This window comes from Urocampus carinirostris, chromosome 13 (genome assembly GCF_059441175.1).
Source record: "Urocampus carinirostris isolate Australia breed hairy pipefish chromosome 13, RoL_Ucar_1.0, whole genome shotgun sequence".
In the NCBI taxonomy this organism is placed as follows: Eukaryota; Metazoa; Chordata; class Actinopteri; order Syngnathiformes; family Syngnathidae; genus Urocampus; species Urocampus carinirostris.
Window position 1 is genome coordinate 33,077,718 of NC_142361.1, and position 22,769 is coordinate 33,100,486.

Here is a 22,769-nt window from a genome sequence, read left to right on the forward strand (position 1 = left end):
AAGATTAAAGAAGCTTTAGCATCTTTTCATGATATATCTAATCGAAAAGTTCCCATATACAGGTAAACTGTTTTATATAAAAGTAAATACAGAAAGAGTTTTGACTGATTTATCATTCAAATGAGTGTCTTACGCTACTTTTGTGACTTTCCACTCTGCATGAGTTTACCAAGGTTAAACTGTACTAGAAATCAATTCAGTTGTTAGTTTACTTTATTCACTCATGCACAGTTGAGGGACTTAGAAACTCTTGATATATCAAATCTTACATCCCTGAATCATAATTTAATTAGTCGCTTCCAAAAAGAACCCCGTCCTTCCAGCGAAAGCATACTTTTATTGCCTTTAGATTACTAATCCTGCCTCCTTCAGAATGTCTTTTCTTTCATGTGGCCCCTGAGCGAAAATGAGTTTGACACTCCTGTCCTAGAAAATCACAATGACCCATTTCTGTTGTTCTTTTCAGAACCGGTCCGCGGCCTATGTAGGTGTTTTTATGGCAGTGTTCTTCAACTTTTTTTGAGCCGAGGCACATTTCTTTCATTAAAATAATCCCACCATCTGAAAATGTATATTTTTATTAGCAATATGTGTTTTTTAACATTGAAGAATGACCTTCTATGCTAGTGGTTTGAAAAGGAATCAAATAAACACAAAGAAGAAAGTATTTCATAATCCATTACATTTATACTCACTCAGTGTGAAACCTGGGGGTGTTGAGATGAACAAAGAGCTGATATCCTAGCATGAATCGATGGAAAAGACACGCAGGAAGCTCTTCCTCCACAGCTCTCGGTCTTTCTCTCACTAATTCGCTTGACTCCAAGCGCAAGGCTTCCTGCTGCTGCCGCTTATGGTCTGGAAGAGTATTGCATGATGACTGCCAGGTGCTAGACGGCACAGGCACACAAATTGGAAATTTCCCACGGCACACCTGACGTCTGTAATCGTCGATGTCAAGTCCTTCTTTTTTTTTCTTCGAGTCTTATCGTCCGCACCCCCCCTCTTTTTCAGATGACATCGAGGTGTTTTTCTCCTGCAACGGCTGGGAAGCCAAAGGCTCTTTCTCCCAAGCCGACGTCCACAGGCAGGTGGCCATCGTCTTCAAAACACCTCCTTTCTACAACACGTCCATCGGCGAGTCCGTCACCGTCCGCATGCAACTGCGCCGCCCTTCTGACGGGGAGGTCAGCGAGCCGCTGGACTTTCGATACGTCCCCGACGATAAAGGTTAGCCCCGTGCCTACAAAACTAGCGCCCACTTTTGGAGAATAATCCCCTTTTTCTGTGTGTGTGTGTTTGTTTTTAGACCCTTATGGTTATAATAAGAAGAAACGCAGTAGAGAGAACTTAATGAAGATGTCAGGGTTGTCAGGTAAGGTTTTTCCCTGAATATCAATCTGCTTAATGAATACATAAATGTGTTTCTGCATGTTTTTTTTCAGCTGTTCCGTTTCATGGTCTAACTATGAGCAGACAAAGGGCTGTGCCGCAGAATACCAGGAATCCCATGCAGGGTACGATTGGTTTTTATATTTGTTTAATATCCGTTATCTTACTTGCAGAATGAATGAAACTTTATTTTGTACATAACAACAAAAACAAAACTAAAAGTTAAAAAATGAAGATGTCCGAGAAGGAATACAGAGAAGCATATGCTTATTTGATCCTACCCCACTTCCTTAATAATTGTGTCTTACAGCTAAATATCCCGTGTATTTACATGTAACAAACACTGAATGTCAGGTCCAGGACAGGAAGCAGAACCCACTCGCGTAACGTTACTCACAGGTTATTGGGGAGAAGAGAAAGGAGCGCACACTCGATCCGGAGATCGTTGGTCGCGGGGAGTCGATTGCTCAGAACGCGGAAGTGGTCAAAATCAAACAGATCGTGGTGAGAGTAAAACAGGAGCAAAAACACAGGAAAAAAACGGAGATTTGCAGGGATTGGCAAAACAAGAGCAAAAACACAGAAAAAAACGGAGATTCTCAGGACGTGACGTGTCAAAACAGTTACGCAGGCGCTCTGACCAAAAAACGGCTCACAGGACAGCGTTTAAGTAGTCACAGGGAGCAATCTGTTAACGAGTTTCAGTTGGTGTCCATGGGCAGGGCCAATTGGGCGCCCTGGCAACCGTGACACTAAAGAATATACATATTTACATTGTATATTTTTCAGTTTTGTGGATGCACAGTCACTCTGTCATCGTCATCATCATTGCTGTCTCCATCCGTTCTCAGTATACTATATAATAAGAGTATCGATTAAAAATAGCAATTCCTGTGGCGTGTGTTTCCCCTCATACAAAGTGTACGTTTCTCTCAGTTTTATTGGGAAGAAATGAAAGGATTGCACACACGATCCGGTGATCGCTGGCCACGGGAAACGGGTCGCTCTGAACGCGGAAGTGGCTTTTCCGTGGCGAGCGATGGCGGTGTCGGGAATGGAAAAAACCGGTCAGTAGCCAGGACAGGAAAGCAAAAATGTGGTCGGGATCAGCAACGAGTCGAACGCCAGGAGAGGAGAGTAGACGTGGTCAAGATCAAAAAACGGGTCGAAGCTGGGAAACAGACGGGAGCAAAAGCAGGAGTGAGTCAGGGTCGAAACGCTTGCCTAGTGTAAACTGAGGTTCGCAGACGGACTGACAACAGGGGACATATAGGAGTGAGTTTAAATAGGGACAGAGAGCCAATCAGAGTCCGAGGCAGTTGGTGCCAAAGGAGCGGGCGCAGGTGAAGCATATCGGTAATCATGACAGACCGATCAGTCCAAAATATCGCCGAACAAAATTCCAAAACATTGGATGCAGCAGGAATCAAACCTGATCTGCCGGTATCTTAACCACTAGATCATCAGTGATACAGACGGCATACGGAAAAGCATTCCATTTGACCTCGTTGTCGTACTGTTTTTATTCACGGTACCAAAGACGAACGTTAGAGAACGGAGAAAATGGAAGGTTGTACTGGATATAAAAAAACAGGGAGGGGAGCAACTCTTAGGTGTATCTAATGATGAATCCAAATTTGAAGGACATGTTGGTAGTGTGTTCCTATCCAGTTGGTTTCTTACAATGGTTAGATTGAGCTTAGAAAAAGTCACATTAGTAGCACGTGCTATACACGCTATACACAAATAGTCTTCGGCAAGAGATCATCCTCAAGGAAATTGCGTTTGTGGTTGACTGAGCCCGATTTAGAAGTACTTCCAATAACACAATATAGTAACAACATAGTAATAACGGTTATTTCAGAATATACTTGTGAAACCGGTCGCCCTTTAGATGAATCGGAATCCAAGAAGTAGCTCTCCGCCAATATTCCTGTTGTAAACAATGCTTTGTTTGTATCCCATTTCCCGCTTTGCTGTTTCACGATCAAAAGGGATTTTATTACAATAGTGTAGTGACTTGACTATTAGGGCTTTAAAATCGGTGGATTATTGAGAATATCTAATCCAAACGTCTAGATTCAAGTCAAGTCATGTTTATTTGTATAGCCCTTAATCACAGAGTCTCACAGATCAAAGACTATTGCAAACTACAGACTATTATGGCAGCATCCCCTGATCTAAAACCTACATGAGGGCAAGGAAAAACTCCAAAACTTTAGCATGAGGAAAGTCAAGTCATGTTTATTTGTATAGCTACCGATTCCGGTTGGCCTTGTTAACAATTTTGGGCATTAACACGATGTCTCGTCGGCATTTTGGTAAGGATCGGTTTTCTTGACAAAGGACCAAAGCGCGTCAACACAAATAAAGACATATTTACTGTAGGGCACTTTTCTGTTTTCCAGACAGCAACATGTACCAGAGACCACCCACACGTCCCACGCAGCAACAACCCGTCTTCAACCAACCTTACCATCCAAATATTGCAGTCAGCGATTCCTGGACAAAACCTAACCCGGTTCTTCCCATGGACACCGTCCCCGTCAACCATTCCGACGTGATGAGCAGCCCTTCCCAGCACAATACTTGTCCAAATTCAGCTTCTGCGTTTCCCAGCCAAAACAATATCCTTCCCGAGCTCTCCATGAGGGACTTGCAGTGCTTGGAGGCAGTTCCTCAAGTTCCTGCGATGAGCCAGGCCAACTCAAACACGCTCTTCCAGAACCAGCCGGGATTCACCGATCGGGGGCATCTCGGGACCTTTCAGAACGTGTGGAACTTCGGCAGCCCCGGTTCATTTCAGAACACGTTTGAAAAGGGTGTCCGAGGGTCTTTCCCGCTATTGGAGGGGATGGAGAGGAACGAGTATTTGAAGGTCCGAGTCGAGCGAGAACCTCAGACCGGGTTCCGCCTGAAGCAAGATTCTCACATCTCGGTCAAACGAGAGTCTCAGATGCCGTTTGAAGCAAACACGTACACGAATCTCCTCCCTCACCCGGTGAGGAACGGCACCAACGTTTCGAGTCAAGACGGTGCCAGGAAACCGGATCTCAAAGACCCTTACTCTGACCATATGACTTCGGAGACTCACTTTTCGTCTTTGGATGACTGGATCCGAGCAGAGACCGGTCGTTCCTCCAAACAGTGACAACTGCGACTAAAATCGGGTCGCGTTTAGAATAGAGTCCCTGAAAACTGAAACCGAAATCTTGGGCCTTCGACTGTCTATACCCTGCAAAGATAAACTCTTACCTCATTGGCTAAAATTTCTGTTTTTTCTTGTTATATTTCTGTCTTATTTCCAGATGTTTTTCCAAAATGAGCAAAATATCTCTTAAGTCAGGAGTGAACCGTTAGACCTGGTTTGGTTTTCTGCAGGAAATGATCGGATTATTTGAGGTTTTCAGGTGAATATTAACACAATTTATTTGGCCTGAAAATGCTGTAATCACTCGTTTACTGCAGGTTAATGTGGACCAGAATCCCTTCCAATATGTGGAAATTTGCGAATTAGCCCCACCCCCCATTTTCAACATGCGCTATTTCACAGCAAAAGTCAACCAGGGATAGTGGATCGCTGCCACTTTGCATTTCATCTCATGGCAGGCCAGAACTGACAAAAGTGCCTTCTTCCCGTCCCCGCTCGCAGCAATATAAGATTGACTATAATTGATTGCGGCCGCGCAAGTGCAGCTTAACGTGAAATAAAAGGCGCTGCCAGGCCAAACATAAGTGCGCTCTGCCAGTGCCTGCTTGCACCAATATGAGATTGTGGATATTGGGTCACAGCCGCAACAGTGCAGTTCACTTTTTGCTGGACGTTTGATTTGGGATAATGGCTCGGGGAATATTTTTCAACACGCGATGCACCGAGGTCACAAAGCGTAAAATAGTGTAGGATAACAGTCATGTTTGAGCTACCAATGCCCCCCTAAACTCTCATTTGTCCTATTTAAAGTATTTATATTATATTAGTGAAAAAATAACTTGTTGTTCTACGAGAAGATAAATGCTACATCAATTTGTTGTCAGGACCAGACGGAAACAGGACCCACTCGCGTAACGTTTATCACAAGTTTTAAGAAAGAGAGGGGGTTGCGCCCACGATCCGGGGATTGCTGGTCGCAGGAAACAGGTCGCTCTGAACGCGGAAGTGGATGGCGATGGCGGGAACAGAAAAAACGGGTCAGTAGCTGGGAAAGAAGAGCAAAAACGTGATCGGGAACGGAAACAAGTTGAAAGCCAGGATAGAGTAGACGTGGTCGAGATCAAAAAAACGGATCATTATTCGGGACGGGAGAGCAGACGTGGTCTAGCTCAAAACAGATCGTAACGGGAGACTAACAGGAACAAAACAATAGGACAGGCGAAAAAGGGCTTGCTGTGTAAAAACAGGGATTCGCAGACGGGACCGACAAAAGGGGACTGACAGGACAGAGTGTAAATACAGACAGGGAGCCAATCTGTCAACATGCTGCAGCTGGCGGCACACAGGCAGGGCCAATTGGGCGCCATGGCAAACGTGACACACAAGCCGGGCAAATTGGGCGCCATGGCAACCGTGACATTTGTATTAATAATATTATCTTATTTTACTTGACAAAAATAAACAGTTTTGAAAGACCAATAACAATGAAAGTAGTTGCCAAAATGATGTCCCCATACCACTTCCTAAGGCACAGCAATGAAATAATAAACCTATTCATCACATCAAATGTATGTTGTCAACGTTTAACTCCGTTATAGCCCTTTAACAATGTAAATGTAAAACGGAAACAGAAAAGCTGTATTTCATCTAAAAATGTTTTATGGTTGGGGTTCCATAACATCCATCCATCCATCAGCTGTACCGCTTATCCTCAGTAGGGTCGCGGGGGTGCTGGAGCCCATCCAGGCAATCATCGGGCAGTGGGCAGGGGACACCCTGAACTGGTTGCCAGCCAATCGCAGGGCACACGGGGACAGACAACTCACTTGCTCATTCACACCTAGGGACAATTTGGACCGGCCAATTCACCTGACATGCATGTTTTTGGAATGTGGGAGGAAACCGGGGTGCCCGGAGGAAACCCACGCAAGCACGGGGAGAACATACAAACTCCGCACAGGAAGTCGGGTAGCTGGATTTGAACCCACGCAGGAGGTTCCCAAGACCTTAGAACTGTGCCGCGCACGCGCTAACCACTGCGCTGCCGTGCTGCCCGGTTCCATAAAAAACAGTGGAAAAACACATTTGTAAATAGTAGATGAGAAATATTTTCGACCAAGATTAGAAAAAAAACTTAACAATGTACAAGACAATCTAAAAAAAACAATAAGATAAATGTCTTACAATAAGAAAAAAAAAATATATATATGTATATATATACCTGGGCAGCATAGCGACGCACTGGTTATCGCTTGTGTGGCACAGTTCTGAGGTCATGAGATCAAGCCTCCTGTGTGGAGTTTGCATGTTCCCCTCGTGCCTGCATGCGTTTTCTCCCACGTTCCCAAAAACATGCATATTAGGTTAATTGACTGGTCCTGATTGTCCCCAGGTGTGAATGAGCGAGCGGATTGTCTGTCTCTTTGTGCCCTGCGACTGGCTGGCAACCGGTTCAGGGTGTTTGAAGATAACTGGGATGGGCTCCAGCACCCCCGCGACCCTACTGAGAATAAGTGGTGCAGATAATGAATGAATGAATGAATGAATGAACAAACCCACAGGAAAAGTTTTATCTTGTATGGGCCAACAAGGCATGGAGCAGAGGTTCAGGGTTCAAGTCCAGCTACCGCAACCTTCCTGTGTGGAGTTTGCGTGTTCTCCCTGTGCCTGCGTGGGTTTTCCTCCGGGCACTCCGGTTTCCTCCCACATTCCAAAAACATGCATGTCAGGTGAATTGGCCGGTCCAAATTGTCCCTAGGTGTGACTGAGGCTGTCCCCTGCCTGAAGATAGCTGGGATGGGCTCCAGCACCCCCGCGTGACCCTACTGATGATAAGCGGTGCAGATAATGGATATAAATATATATACTGGACTGTCTCAGAAAATTAGAATATTGTGATAAAGTTCTTTATTTTCTGTAATGCAATTAAAAAAACAAAAATGTCATACATTCTGGATTCATTACACATCAACTGAACTATTTCAAGCCTTTTATTATTTGAATATTGCTGAATTTGGCTTACAGCTTAAGAAAACTCAAAAATCCTATCTCAAAATATTAGAATATCATGAAAAAGTATACAAGTAGGCTATTCAAGTAATCACCTGAATCATCTAATTAACTCGAAACACCTTGCGAGGGTTTCCTGAGCCTTAAAAACACTCAGCTTGGTTCAGTAAACTAAATCACAAATATGCGGCAGACTGCTGATCTGACTGCTGTCCAGAGAACCATCATTGATACCCTCCATCAGGAGGGTAAGACACAAAAAGAAATTTCTCAAAGAGCAGGCTGTTCACAGAGTGCAGTTTCAAAGCATATCCACAAAAAGTCTGTTGGAAGGGAAAAATGTGGCCGGAAACGCTGCACAACCAAGAGAGATGACCGCAGCCTTAACAAAATTGTGAAGAAGAGCCGCTTCCAGAATTTTGGGGAGCTTCAAAGACAGTGGGCTGAAGCTGGAGTCCAGGTATCAAAAGCCACAGTTCACAGACGTGTCCGGGAAATGGGCTACAATAGCCGTATTCCCATGGTCAAGCCACTTCTGAACTCAAGACGACGGAAGAAGCGTCTGACTTGGGCTATGGAGAAGAAGCACTGGACAGTTGCAGAGTGGTCCAAAGTCCTCTTTTCAGACGAAAGCAAGTTTTGCATTTCATTTGGAAGTCAAGGCGCCAGAGTCTGGAGAAAGGCTGGAGAAGAGCAAAATCCAAGTTGCTTGAAATCCAGTGTGAAGTTCCCACAGTCAGCAATGGTTTGGGGAGCCATGTCAGCTGCTGGTGTTGGTCCACTGTGTTTCATCAAGTCCAGAGTAAATGCAACTGTGTACCAAGAGATTTTAGAGCACTACATGCTTCCATCTGCTGAAAAGCTCTATGGAGATGAGGATTTCATTTTCCAGCATGATCTGGCACCTGCCCACAGTGCCAAAACCACCAGTAACTGGTGCACTGACCATGGCATCACTGTCCTTGATTGGCCTGCTAATTCCCCTGACCTGAACCCCATCGAGAATTTGTGGGGTATAGTTAAGAAGAAGATGAAAGACACCAGACCTACAAATGCAAATGAGCTGAAGGCCGCTATCGAAGCATCCTGGGCATCAATAACACCTCAGCAACGCCACAGGCTGATTGCCTCCATGCCACGCCGGATTGATGCAGTAATCCGTGCAAAAGGATTCCCAACCAAGTACTGAGTGCATCAATGGACATTTTCAAATGTTTGATTTAGTTTTGCTGTTATAAAATTATTTTTTTTACTTGGTCTGAGGAAGTATTCTAATATTTTGAGATAGGATTTTGGAGTTTTTTTCAGCTGTAAGCCAAAATCAGCAATATTCAAATAATAAAAGGCTTGAAATAGTTCAGTTGATGTGTAATGAATCCAGAATGTATGACATTTTTGTTTTTTTAATTGCATTACAGAAAATAAAGAACTTTATCACAATATTCTAATTTTCTGAGACAGTCCAGTATATATACCTGTGCTTAAAACGAGCAAAACGTCCTGCCAATGGAGTAAGAGTGTATTTTCTGCAGGGTATTGAACTACACCAGCTCAGTAGCCTAGATGGTAGTGTGGCCGCTTTGAGACTGGGAGGTCGCTGGTTCGCGCCTCGACCGAGACATACCTAATTGGTATAATGGCGGCGCCCTCTGGCTGCGGTTGCATCGACTCGCTACAACGGGTCAGGTGTATCGACATTTCGTTCTGTGTACATTGTTACAAAGAATGACAATACAAAGGAAATTATTATTATTATTATATTATTACATCAGACCATACCATCACAAATCAATGCAAATCTTTGATATGATGCAGTGAAGTACTCACATTTAACGCTACTTCTAATATGCTTTTACACGCAATTTTTAACTCGTGAGTACTCTGCAAGCTCATAAACGACTTAAAAGTGGGTTAGTTAGCAGTACTGCATGTGTTCGAAAGGATATCCGAACATACTGTATCAAATTTCATTGAAAGTTCTATTATCAGGGGGAAAGTGGGGGATTTTTTATTCGATTTTTATTCGCTTATATAAGAATGTATATCGGATGTACGGAGTTGCGTATTTTCTTATTTTCTTTCACGGCACTTGTCATTTTCGGCATCAATCGGTCCTACCTGGCTTATGAACCGACGAGGTTTTGATTCAAATTTCCAAAGAGGAAGTTGAAGGAAGCGCACGGAGTTGTGACTTTCCTCTGTAATGACTATGTCACGCTAATGCTAACGATCTTCGCACGTGATTTTCTGAGAGGCAAACGTGTTTGACTGATGTGCCGAGGTTACACCCTTTCATTCAACTCGGGCTTAGAATGCTATGACGGTTGTTTTGCCAGACGGTTAATTAGGGGGGGAAACGCTTTCGCTTATGCGCGAGTGCTTAATTAACGCTTGTACATTTGTCAAAGAATTGCTGTTGTTTTTTGGGGGGGGTGAGGGTTTTGCAACAGAAGCGTTTTTAATAAAGAATTTTGTACAGGAGTTGAGCGATTGACTTTTTTTCAAGGGGGGGGGAAACGACACTGGTGCCAGTTATTGAGTGATTTAACAAATTATTTTTATCTTTTACTCCACAGAATTGAGTTAGGATAAAGTTCTTATGAGATTTCAAAATTATCAAAATAAAATTGCTGAGGCAATAGTGTGAAAGGTCGTGATTATAAAATGAATTACATTCAGATTCAATTCAAAATGAGTCGGTACAAACTTGCTAACATAAGGTGTCTCTGTCACAAACCAGAGCAGGATCAGGACCCAAACGCGTGACGTTCCACACACAAGCCTTTCATTTTACAGGAAATGGGGAGTCATGCACGTTAGGCAGCCGTCTGGCGTGAAATGATAGGAAGCCAGAGGCCGACGAGATGGATACCAATTGCCCGAGTTGATATCGGACAGACGGGGTCGATACCGAACAGGACGGGACAGACAGGATATATAGTGAAATAGGATATCGAAATTAAACAGGACCAACTAGACGGGAACGAAGACTGGAGAGAATAAACAGGACAAAAATAGACGGGAACAAAACTGGAAACCGATATTAAACAGGTCAAAAATAAACAGGAACAATACCAGACAGGAAATACCAACAGGAAAACAGGACCAAGTCAAAACCCAGGTCTTGCGGGGCAGAGGTTCGTTGACGGACTGACAAAAGAAAAATGAGAGAACTGAGCTTAAATAGACGGAAAGCCAATCTGTCAATGAGCTGCCACACAGGCGGGGCCAAATGGGCGCCAAATGAATTTTCTATATCTATCTACCCTGGTCATATCCCTCAAGAGGGGAGATGGACAACAAGACAAACACATACACAAAATCAAAAAAAAGTAGCAAAAAACTCACACAAAAATGTTTTGGGCCATGACCAACCTAAACCCCCAAAAGAGTTAAGCACCTCTGCACCCAAGTTGTTCATCTTTTCATCCCTCCAGATGAAACGGGACACAAGAAAGCGGCCATGTCACTCGGGTCAGGGTGACACAACACACTCTTCTGTTCAACAGCAGGGCCTGACAGCTTTCGCTGGTTTACCCCTGTTGCATCATACAGGTGCCCTGCCCCCATCCCTTAGAACACGTCTATACATCCCACTATCCTTTCACAACACCTCTCCACTCATTCCTATCACCAACGAGAGGAAACCGGAGTGCCCAGAGGAAACCCACGCAAGCAAGGGGAGAACATGCAAACTCCACACAGGAAGGTTTGATAAGATTGAACATAATAAAGATAAAAATCTACAACATGTATTTTAAAGTCAAAGCACACAGGCCAAATCCAACCCAATAGAAGGTCTTCTACGGCCCCTAAGGCACAGGTGTCAAACAGGCAGCCCGCGGGCCAGATCAGGCCCGCTAAGGGATTGAATCCGGCCTGCGAGACAACACTCAGAGAGGCGCAAGAGAAAAACAAGCTGCAGGTTGAAATAGGTCCAATTGATGTTGCCAAAGCCAGGTTCCTCGAACAAAGACACTGTACTTGTATTTCTTTGTCCCTAACTCTCTCTCTCTCTCTTTTCCAACCCTTTTCTCCCACTCTCTGTCTATTTCACTCTCTGTCTCTCTCTTTTTCTCTTCCTTTGTTGCTCGTTGTCTCTTTCTCTCTCGCTGTATTTTTAACTTCTTTTCCTCTAACTTCCTTTTTTCCTTTTCTCTTTCTCTCTTCCTACCCTTTGCGCTTTCTTTTTCTCTTTTCTCTCTTTCTATTTCTCTTTGGATTTCTTTCTTCCGCTCCCTTTCTTTTTCCCCTCTCTCATGACTTTTTATCTCTTTTGTTTCTCACGCTCTCTCCCTCTCTCTCTTTTTCTTTCTTTGTCCCGCCCTCTCTCCTTTTCCCTCCCTCTTTCTCTTATTTCTTTATCCCTCTTTTTCTTTCTCTTTAATCTACTAGTCTGGCCCCCGAGTTCAAATGAGTTTGACACCCCTGCCCTAAGGTGATCTTGCTTCACTATTGTATTACTGTATACGCCAACAATTGTTGTGTTGTTGTTTTTTTTTTAATATTTGCACCTTTTTATAATTCAAATCAGATTACGATTTAACAAATATTTCTGTTAAGTGAATGATGGAAAATGGCTGCTAAGTAAATTTAGCCTACTTCTGCTAAAATCGAAATTGAAAGCTAATGATGGTGTCTGAATAATACCAGCTTCTTCCTTTTAATTGTCATGTTATAGGGATTTTTATTAGTATATGGCTGGCAACCAGTTCAGGGTGTCCCCTGCCCACTGCCCGATGGTTGCTGGGCTGGGCTCCAGCACCCCCGCGACCCTACTGAGGATAAGCGGTGTAGCTAATGACATGACATGACATGACATATATTTTTTTTTCTAGTTGAGAATTGAAACATTACTGATAGAGCCATAAAAAATATGACTACATTTATCTGATCATATTGGAAAATATCTATTTGGTTTTCATTGGGTTCAATGAAGTTCACTAGACTATAACGCTCAATTCGTCCAACCCTCCATTTTTTGTATTTGGCCCCTCTGACCATTTGGTGTTGGCACCTCTGATATAGAGCCATGCACTGTACCTTTTAGAAGCAGTTTGATGTCAGACACTCGTACACCGTTCTTGTATTTCGCATCTCGATCGTCGTTCTCACTGTTTTGCTTTATCGCTCACTTTCTTGGGACCCATTAGTATCTGCAAAAGAGGAAATAAGACACACAAAATCACAAAACGCTCTCAACACGCGTTGTCAGACTGACAACCTCTCTCTAAATCAGGGGTGTCAAACTCATTTGAACTCGGGGGCCACACCATAGAACAAACATTCTGTCGGGGGCCGGACTAGGAGATTAAAGAGAAAGAAAAAGAGAGATAAAGAAATAAGAGAAAGAGGGAGGGAAAAGGAGAGAGGGCGGGACAAAGAGAGAGAGGGAGGGAGTGTGAGAAACAAAAGAGATAAAAAGAGAAGTCGTGAGAGAAGGGGAAAGAAAGGGAGAGGAAGAAAGAAATCCAAAGAGAAATAGTGAGACAGAAGGAGAGAAAAGAGAAAAAGCGCAAAGGGTATGAGGAGAGAAAGAGAAAAGAGACAAAAGGAAAAAAGGGAGAGAGAGAGAGAGAGAGAGAAAGAGAGACAAATAGAGAGAGAGACAAAGAGAGAGAGACAAAGAGAGAGAGAGAGAGACAGAGACAAAGATGAGATACAAAGAGACAAAGATGAGAGAGAGACAAAGATGAGAAAGAGAGAGAAACAAAGATGAGAAAGGGAGAGGGAGAGACAAAGATGAGAGAGAGAGAGAGAGAGGGAGACAAAGATGAGAAAGGGAGAGAGAGAGACAAAGATGAGAGAGAGAGAGAGAGAGAGACAAAGATGAGAGAGAGAGACAAAGATGAGAGAGAGAGAGAGAGGGAGACAAAGATGAGAGAGAGAGAGAGAGAGAGAGAGAGAGAGAGAGAGAGAGACAAAGATGAGAGAGAGAGACAAAGATGAGAGAGAGAGAGAGAGAGAGAGAGAGAGAGAGAGAGAGAGAGAGAGAGAGAGAGAGAGAGAGAGAGAGAGAGACAAAGATGAGAGAGAGAGACAAAGATGAGAGAGAGAGAGAGAGAGAGAGAGAGAGAGAGAGAGAGAGAGAGAGAGAGAGAGAGAGAGAGAGAGAGAGAGAGAGAGAAATAAATACAAGTACAGTGTCTTTGTTGGAGGCACCTGGCTTTGGCAACATCAAGTTGACATATTTCAACCTGCAGCTTGTTTTTCTCTTGCACCTCTCTGAGGGCCGCCTGTTTGACACCTGTGCTCTAAATGATGCTACCCGCCCCATGGTCTTCAAGATGGCCACTCATCTCACACGTGTTCAATTTCTGAATGTTCCTTCCAATACCAAAGCAAGAACGACCGTATTTTTGAGACCATAAGACGCCCCTAAAAACCAAAGTACACCAGAAATTTGAAAGTGCGCCTTAATAATCCAGTGCGCCTTATATATACTAAAATACCCTGATTTTAATTGGGAATGAATAGTTACAATTAAATGATACCACATACACTAACTGCTTTACCTTTGAGAAACATATAGATAGATAGATAGATAGATAGGGAAATTCACACTTCCAGCAGTATCCTTTTGTTGTTTATTAACAGATTAACAGGATGGCCTCAGGGTACTGTGTTGTAGTTTAGCAACAGCGGAGTGGATGACGTCACACGCTAGGCCAAAAGTGCGACGTCCCTGCAGCAGATGGAAATCTTTGTGCCCAGGGTTACACCGTCTCGTGTCCACGTAGATAGCGAGTCCACCTCCTCTCCGCTTCCCGCAGGCTTTTGTGTCTCTGTGTGTCCTAACAGCGCTGAAGCCAGGTAGCTCCACGTTAGCTAGATGCTAGACGTGAGCCATGTTTCCATAAAACACAGCAAACTGCACTCCCTGTACGCTTTGATGTTTTTCACCAGCGCAGCCAGTTCTTCGGTCTAATTTGGTAGAGAGTTCGCATTTACCATGATTACGGACGGGACCGATGGCTTATAACGCCGCTAGCCGCTTAGCCTTCATCTTAACTCCGGCTCTGCGGCCAGGATAGGGCCCCCTCATCACGCCGGCACGAGAATTTTTCAGGGCAAGGAGTCGATTCCTCGAATAAACGCATTTTTGTGCCTCAAAACCCATAACCATAGGATAGAAAGTAATAGAGAGTGGTCTTTGAAAATTTTAGCCCATTTTCAAACTCATTTTCGAAAAAATGTCCACAAGTATAGAACGTAGTGTGCTTATTTTATACAAAATAAAGTACTTTTGTTTAAATGACAGAGAACAGAGCAATCTCGTTTGTCTGAAGAGCTGAAGATTTGGAACAAAGTTCAGTCCTAAAGATAATAAATCAAAATTGAAGACGAGAATAATAGCGTGATGATGAACTGTTGTGTTTGTTTGTTACGATTGACTTACCAAACAAAGCCTCATTATTTTAATGACACAATTAAGATGATTAAGAATCATTATCCATTGTCTTTCCCCACTGCTGTATATTTTGCATCATGCATGCAGCATCTTCAGTCAAATTGCTGAATAAACATTTTCCCTTGTTAGGGATTTATTGCATATGCAACTGTTAAACGATGTAAAACTTGTGCACGGCTACACAATATTTTGCATGGTATCTTCTCGAGAATTATTTTTGGAAAGTACAAGCTGGACCAGTTTGCTCTACCCGCTTCCAGGAAAGTCCCGCCTCATCTGGCTCGGGTTAGAGCGCCTCACCTTCTTAAAGCTTGTCATCGTCCCCTAAACATGGCACAGTGACAATGCGACGCGCTGTACCGTTTTCGTGTTATCTAAGCTAATTATACGGAACAGGGCAGCCGGGTTGTTATGTTTTCCCCTCGACGACGTTGACACCGGCTATTGTAGGATACTTTTCCAATACAAGTTCTAAATGAGCTCATATTTACAAAGACTTTAGTCGTGTATCTTTGTAGTGTATTCATTTGTGTTGAAGGATTTTATACATTTGACTATAAAGGATTTTATATGATTAAATACAAGTTACTACGTCTACTCTCCCGTTCTGGATTACGACTCGTTTCAGACCCCCACCACGCGTTGCTCTCCCAGTCCCGGCTACTGACCAGTTTTTCCATCCCCGACATCACCAGCGCTCGCTACGGAAGATCCACTTCCGTGTTCGGAACACAAACGAGAGCGACTTGCTTCCCGCGTCCAGCAAACACTGGATCGTGGGTGCTGCCCTTCCTCTTTCCTTCAATAAAACTTGAGGCAAATGCTACACAATTAGGTCCTGTTTCCGTTCTGGTCCTGACATTTAGTATATATTTTCATTGTTACATGTCAGACAAGTTAGCAGTAGATCCAGTAGATACTGAAGAATTGTATACATTTGACTATAAAGGATTTTATACTGATTAAATACAAGTTACATTTATCGAGTGCAATGAAGATTTTCACTGAGTGGGTTTCAGGTCGCGCCGTTCCAAGTGATGAGTGTTTTGGCTGGGCAATTTTGATAACAGGGCGCAGACGAAGGACGTCAGGCATTGTTTTGATAAACGCTTAGTGTTGTTTGAGTTTCTTCAGACATCGAGGAGCCGTGAAGCCCACATGGGGGGTTCTTTCCTGACGCGCCCATGGGAGAAGCCGACACACCAGCTTGGGAAAAAGGCGTGGGCAGAGGAAGAACTTCAGAAGATTGGAGATTGAGAAGGACGATCGAGAGAGGAGGCTCAGCGAAGACTAATTCAGCTAATTCGATGGAGTTCACTTAGTTAAATACTTTAAGAAAATCAATCTGCCCCTGTGTCTCTTGTCAGTCTTTTCACAAAAAGAAACGAGCATGCATTGTTAGGTGAACGAAGGTTATGTTTAGTTAATGGAGTCAGGTAACTAATTCGAACAATTTGGTAAACAATACAATTTTAAGATATTTATTTCCTAACAGTATAGATGTATTTATATTATCACAGTGTCTGAAACTCATGACAAAAAGTTATCGGACATCAGGGCAAAAAACTCTAAAAAGTTGCCTGCCCCATTTTTCATAACTTGAAACACAATAGACGACTACTGGTAATCACAAAAAAAACATTGTTGCAAGTAGTAAGGATTGATAATGAGAATAAATCATAGAGCAATACTTTAAAATTAAGTTTATTATAAATCTACTTATAAGATTCATTGCATGTATATGACATCGCTGTTTTCCATCTGCCATCAGTATGTATCTGTATTTACTCATCTTCATTCCAATGCTTGCGTTGCGTCGTCTGCTTTTAATGTACGTTTACGTTTTGTAGCGCCATAAATGTTGTTAGCTTCTTTTGAATCTTTCTTCTGGGGCTGAGGTTTTGGCTTGATTCCTAACCACTTATCCATTTTTCTTGTGTTCTCTGTGCGTCTACTTTGGAAAACCATATGCAAATGCACGACCTTATAACACTCAGGAAAGTCCGGAAGCACGAAGTTATTCGATGCGGGCTTCTGAATGGCTGCCGAGTATGCAAATTGCCAAACGAACCGATATTCAATAAATTTCCAAACCGAACGAAGATTTCGAAATTGGAATAAAGCAAACATTTTTGTTTTTTTCCTTGAAAAAGTTGTCGGCCAGCCGGGCGGAGACGTTTTGTAAGTTGTACGCCCGATGTAAAAGATGCCCGGGCGTCCGGGCAGACGTTATTTCAGACACTGATTATCAGCAAATGAATCTCTGTCTTTTTCATCATACACTTAAAATGCTAACCTCACTGCTATTGGTTTGTATTGCTTCCTGTATCAAAAGTATTGGAACAACAACTAATCCATCATTAAATTAATTAAAGACTATTTTTCATAATTGATTATTCTTTTTAATATGTTGCATTCGATAGTTTCTAGTCGTGTCATGTTTATTTCTATAGCCCTTCATCGCAAGAAGTCACAAAAGGCTTTCTAAATCTGTCAGGACCCAATTGCGTAGCGTTTACCACAAGTTTTATTGAAAGAAAGAGGATCCGGTGTTTGCTGGACGCGAGAAGTAAGTCGCTCTCGTACTCGGATTGTGATCCGAACACGGAAGTGGATCTTCCGTAGCGAGCGATGGTGGTGTCAAGGACGGAAAAACTGGTCGATAGCCGGGACCGGGAGAGCAAGGTGTGGTCGCGGTCGGAAACGAGACGTAAGCCAGAACTGGAGAGTAGACATAGTCGGGGACAAAAAGAGGTCGTAAGACGAGGCGGAGGAGCAGACGTGGTCAGGATCAAAACAGGTCGTAGCCGGAGGAAGACGGGAGCAAAAACGGGACAGGTGGGAGTCGGGGTCAAAAAAGGCTTGCCTAGTATACACTGGGCGTGCACATCTCCGACGACCTCTCCTGGTCAGCCAACACCAGGGCGGTTCCTCCACTTCCTGGGGGTCCTCAGGAGGAACAATCTGGAACAAAAGCTACTGGTGTCCTTCCACAAAGCCACACTGATGAGCATTCTGGCATAGAGCATCACCATGTGGTGTGCTAGGAGCGCGGCAGCGGGCAAGAAAAACATACAGAGAACGATCAACACAACCCAGAAGATCATCGGCTGCTCTCTGCCCAGTCTGGAAGACATTTCTAGCTTGCGATACCATAGCAGAGCCATCAACATTGTAAAAGATTCTTCCCTAGGCACTACCGGTCCCTTATTTCTTTTTTTGTTGCCGCTAAATGTTATTGTTCTTCTTTTCATTGCACCATTGTTACAATGCACTACTTTTTTCATACACAAACATTGCACTATTACGTAAAGTTAGGCCAGTCTCTAGGCATTCATTCATTTTTTATCTTTAAATTGTTATGACATGTTTACTCTGGAGTACCATGTCTAATATTGTTGTCTTTAACGACAATAAGGACAATTCAAATCAAAATACATCATTGATTCTTCCAAAATGAACTCATATTTGTAACTTACACTATAGTTATAACCCAATAATAACATAGTCATGATAAATGGTTTATTTTAGTGAAGTTACAAATACTGGTACCCTTTTGCGCTAATCAAGTCTACTAGATTTGAAATAGTCTCTTGTAGCTTAAGACAATATACCTCTTAGAATTGCTTCTCAGAGTTAAAATTCGCAGAATTTAAGAAAATCGACATGACATGTAGAGACCTGGCCTAACTTGAATGCGAACATTGTTAGACCCAAAATCGATTCCTTGCAATTTTTTTCTTAAAACATCTTAGTATTGCAGGTGTTATCTTGACAAAGTAATCACTGTTTCTAGGGTTTGCTTATGAATGAATGGCTTCGGCCTGACGTTGTACTAGGAACTGAATTATCCTAAATGCATGTTTCTGTAATGGTTTTAACCATTTTTTTTCTGTTTTGTACCATAAAGATTGAGACAAAATCTTTTGCTTATTATTTGACTCATCAACATGATAAAAAATGATTGAAATTGTACTTTAAACATTATTTTTGATTATTTAAAGCCTTGGTGCATATTATACAGCAACCCCTACTGGTTTAAATGTACCTAAATGAAATGTTTTTCAATGAAACACCATTGATTCAACTAACTAGCAAAACCACATATACTCACTCATATCTGCATGTGATCTGTAATTCAGGCATCTTAGACTTTTTTTCCACTGTTCCCTTCTCTAGCCACTTAGCTGCAGGCTATGGCTTGCCACTGGCTGCTTTTATTATTGTCAGCTGCTCCGTGGAAATAAGGCTTACTGGCTTTGCTATGCTATTACTGTGTTATTATTAGGTTATTACTAGAGGGTCTCTTGCATTCCACATTTGGTCAATCAAGTTCTCAGATTCAGAGTCCTGACGTTTTACAAATTCTGGCTCGGCTCTTTTTAGTAGCTTCTTCTTTAGTAGATTCTTTCGCTAGCCATTAAAGTAAGCTACTGAAGTTATATACTATTTCATACACTGTTTTATCTTACGCAAAGTCAAATATACTTGTTCTATAATCTGACTTCAGTGTTTGAGGGCAAACTATGAGAGAAGGATGTCGTAAAACGCCTGTGCTTTGGAATGTTTTCTTTGGTTTACTTATCACCCCGCTTGGGGGGATTAGAATGTGTGTGTGCCCTATTCTGTCCGGAGGGCGATGACTTATCACCCTTCTCCCAAGCTTCAAAGGACGATTGGGAAATTCGCATCAATACGGCGCGGACCAATCAGCCAGAGGCTTGGCCATGGGGCGCTCCGGGTGTATTGGCATGCTTGGTCTTTCGTTGTTGTTCGCAAGGATTAACACCAGTTCTCATGTCCTGTTGCTGGCTGCAATTCATTTTTACTCACGTAAGGAAATACTGAATCCATCTTCTGAACTTTCCACAGTTGAGCTATGCAGGTCATTCCGACATCTTCGACTTCTTTTTTTTTGACTGTTTCCTACCCTAGCCACTCACGTTAGCCAGGCGAATGAGAGTTATGAGTCGCCGCTAGCAAATTTGGTGAAGTGGTAGCCTTGGAGCTTCTTCAAATGCACACGCTACAGCTCCCTTCAAAGGTACTATGACCTCTAGTGGGGACTTGTGTAACTTTCCCGTTAATGTCTTCTGCTCTGTATTCGTAAGTTGTCTTACTGTACAGACAGATATGTATATACAGTGGAACCTCGGTTTTCGAACGCCTCTCAGTTCGAACAAATCGGAGTCCGACCAAAAATTTGGAAAAATTCTTGCTTCGCTGTTTGGTCAAAAAAATCGGAGTTCGGACGCCGGTAATGCCTGAGTGCGTACGCTAGGGTGCGATGCTGAGCAGCGTACGGGTGTTTTAGCCCCTAATTATGCCTCCAAAGAAAGTCAGTGCAAGCAGCAAGGTTGCTACAGGTGAAAAAAGAAGAGTAGTGCGTACAACTATTGCTGATCTTGCCTGTGCCTTCTGCTGACCACCACAAAGGTAAGAAATCCTATTCATAATTCTTTTCTTTATCCTTTTTTTTTATTTTTACACGTTCATGTTAGCGTAATCTTTCGTACGGAAGATTACGATAACGCGAACGTACGATTAGCCTGGGTTAGCTTTAAGTTTACGTTAAACATTCAAGGTAAACATTCAGGGTGTTGGAACGGAGCCCAACATTGAGGGTGTTGGAACGGAGCCCCCTTTCCAATGAACCGCTCACCACTTGTTGTGGAGACCCGGGTGCTAAATGACTTGTAAACGACCTGATTTTTAAAATTTTTACACGTTCATGCTAGCGTAATCTTTCGTACGGAAGATTACGATAATGCGGACATACGATTAGCCTGGGTTAGCTTTATGTTTATGTTAAACATTCAAGGTAAACATTAAGGGTGTTCGAACGGATTAAAACAATTTACATTATTTGTAATGGGAAAAATGAATTCGGTGATCGAACAAATCTGTTTTCGAACAGGGTTCTGGAACGGATTATGGTCGAGAACCGAGGTTCCACTGTATGTAACTATGGTATGTTGAGCTCATCGAGATGCCCAAGTGACATTCGGCTGATTTATGATCAAAGTCATGGAATAATTCCAAGTTGTACTCTCATCTTGTATAACACAATGTGAATTCAGGTTTAAAATAAACTTTCTCTTGTAATTATAGCAATCACAGTTCAACAAGTCTACTCTCTTGCTTGAAGAACTCATATGGAAAGGGGAAAACCTACAGTCATATGAAAAATGTTGGGCAGCCCTGATCATTTTCAGGTTTTTCCTTCATATATCATCGTTTTAAGCATTGTCAGTTAATGAAATCTTATAGCAAACGAACATGGAGCGGTATTAGAAAAGTGAAATGACGTTTATAGGTTTTACAGTGTGTGTGAAATAATCACTTAAACAAAAGTAGGTGTATAAATTCTGGACACCCCAAAAGAAAAATGGCATCAATGTTTCGTAGATCCTCCTTTGGCAGAAATAACCGTCATGACTCTGATTGGCTCCCTGTCCCTATTTAAACACACTGTCTGTCGTCTTTTGTCAGTCCGTCTGCGAACCTAAGTTAACGCTAGGCAAGCCTTTTTCGACTCTGACTCCCATCTGTTTTTTGCTCCCGTCCTTACCCCGGCTTCTACCCGTTTTTGATCCCTACCACGTCTACTCTCGTTTTCCTGGCTTCCGACCCCGACCACTTTTTTGCTCTCTGGTCCTGGCTACTGACCCGTTTTTCCGTTCCCGACACCACCAGCGCTCGCCACGGAAGTCCCACTTCCACGTTCAGAGCAACCTGCTTCCCGTGTACAGCAATCACCGGATCGTGGGCGCAACCCTTTTCCTTTTTTCCATTAAAACTGAGAGAAACATAATGAAAGTAGGTCCTGTCTCCATTCTGGTCCTGACAATAACAAACTCTAAACAAGCGGTCTCAAACTCAATTGAGTTGGGGGCCACTGAAGCTAGAATCCAGGTGAGGTTGGGCCAAATGGGGTTTTCCACAAAAAAAACATGCTGATGAAAATATTCCGCTGTTCTTAAAGGGACAGTGTTTTAGATATCACTGTAATGTGTAGTGCAACTAAAGATAAGTCCAAGTAAGACTACAAACTACAGAGGCTGAAAGTGAGCAGAAAACAAACAGTTTTTTCCATTTTTTTACCCAGCCTTTCTCAAGGAAAGGCAAAAAGAAGGGATTTTTTTTAATAAAAAAAGAATAAAAAACAGGGAAGAAGAAATAAAAAAGGAGGCAAAAAAGAATAGCGGGAATAAAGAGAAAAGTAGGGGTAAAGAAAGCAAATAAAGGAAAATAGAGGAGAAAAAAAAGAAAAGGAAAGAAAGAAAATAATTACAGAGTAAATCCAAATTTCTCTCTTTCTTTTTCCCTTTTTACTTTATTTTTCATTTTTCTTGAATTTTACGTTTTGCCTTTTTTTTTCATTTTTCCCTTTTCATCATTCTTTTCTTCTCTTGTTTCTCTCTTTTCAAAAGTAATAAGGTGCGTTATGGTCACTTAAATCCCCGTATTTTGTCTACTCCCGTTGTGTTTTTAGCACTTGTTTTCGATAGCACAAAAGAATACAGCAACATATAGTGGGAAAACAATACACACTGTCCCTTTGAATTTCAAGGGGTGGGCCCCGAACTATCTTCCTGGGGGCCGCAATTGGCCTCTACCATCAGACCACTGCTCAATGCTTCCTATAGCTTCCAATGACATTCTGTATTCTGGTTGAAGGAATTTGGCCCATTCTTCTTTACAAAACATTTCCATTTCACTCAGGTTTGTTGGTTTCCAGGCACGGACAGTGTGCTTTAAATCACACCACAGATTTTCAATAATAATCAGGTCTAGGCACTGACA

The 22,769-nt window shown here is 42.6% G+C and overlaps 1 protein-coding gene across 1 annotated transcript in view; it reads left to right on the top strand.

Annotated features, from left to right (window-relative positions):
• Positions 1-6,236, top strand: part of rel (REL proto-oncogene, NF-kB subunit) — a 28,829-nt gene extending 22,593 nt beyond the window's left edge. The window contains exons 8-11 of the mRNA XM_088351220.1: positions 1,015-1,230; positions 1,310-1,375; positions 1,446-1,517; positions 3,801-6,236. Of these exons, the coding sequence (XP_088207346.1) occupies positions 1,015-1,230; positions 1,310-1,375; positions 1,446-1,517; positions 3,801-4,543 (1,097 nt within the window). The 3' untranslated portion in view covers positions 4,544-6,236. The remainder of the gene's footprint in view (positions 1-1,014; positions 1,231-1,309; positions 1,376-1,445; positions 1,518-3,800) is intronic.
• Positions 6,237-22,769: the final 16,533 nt, after the last annotated feature.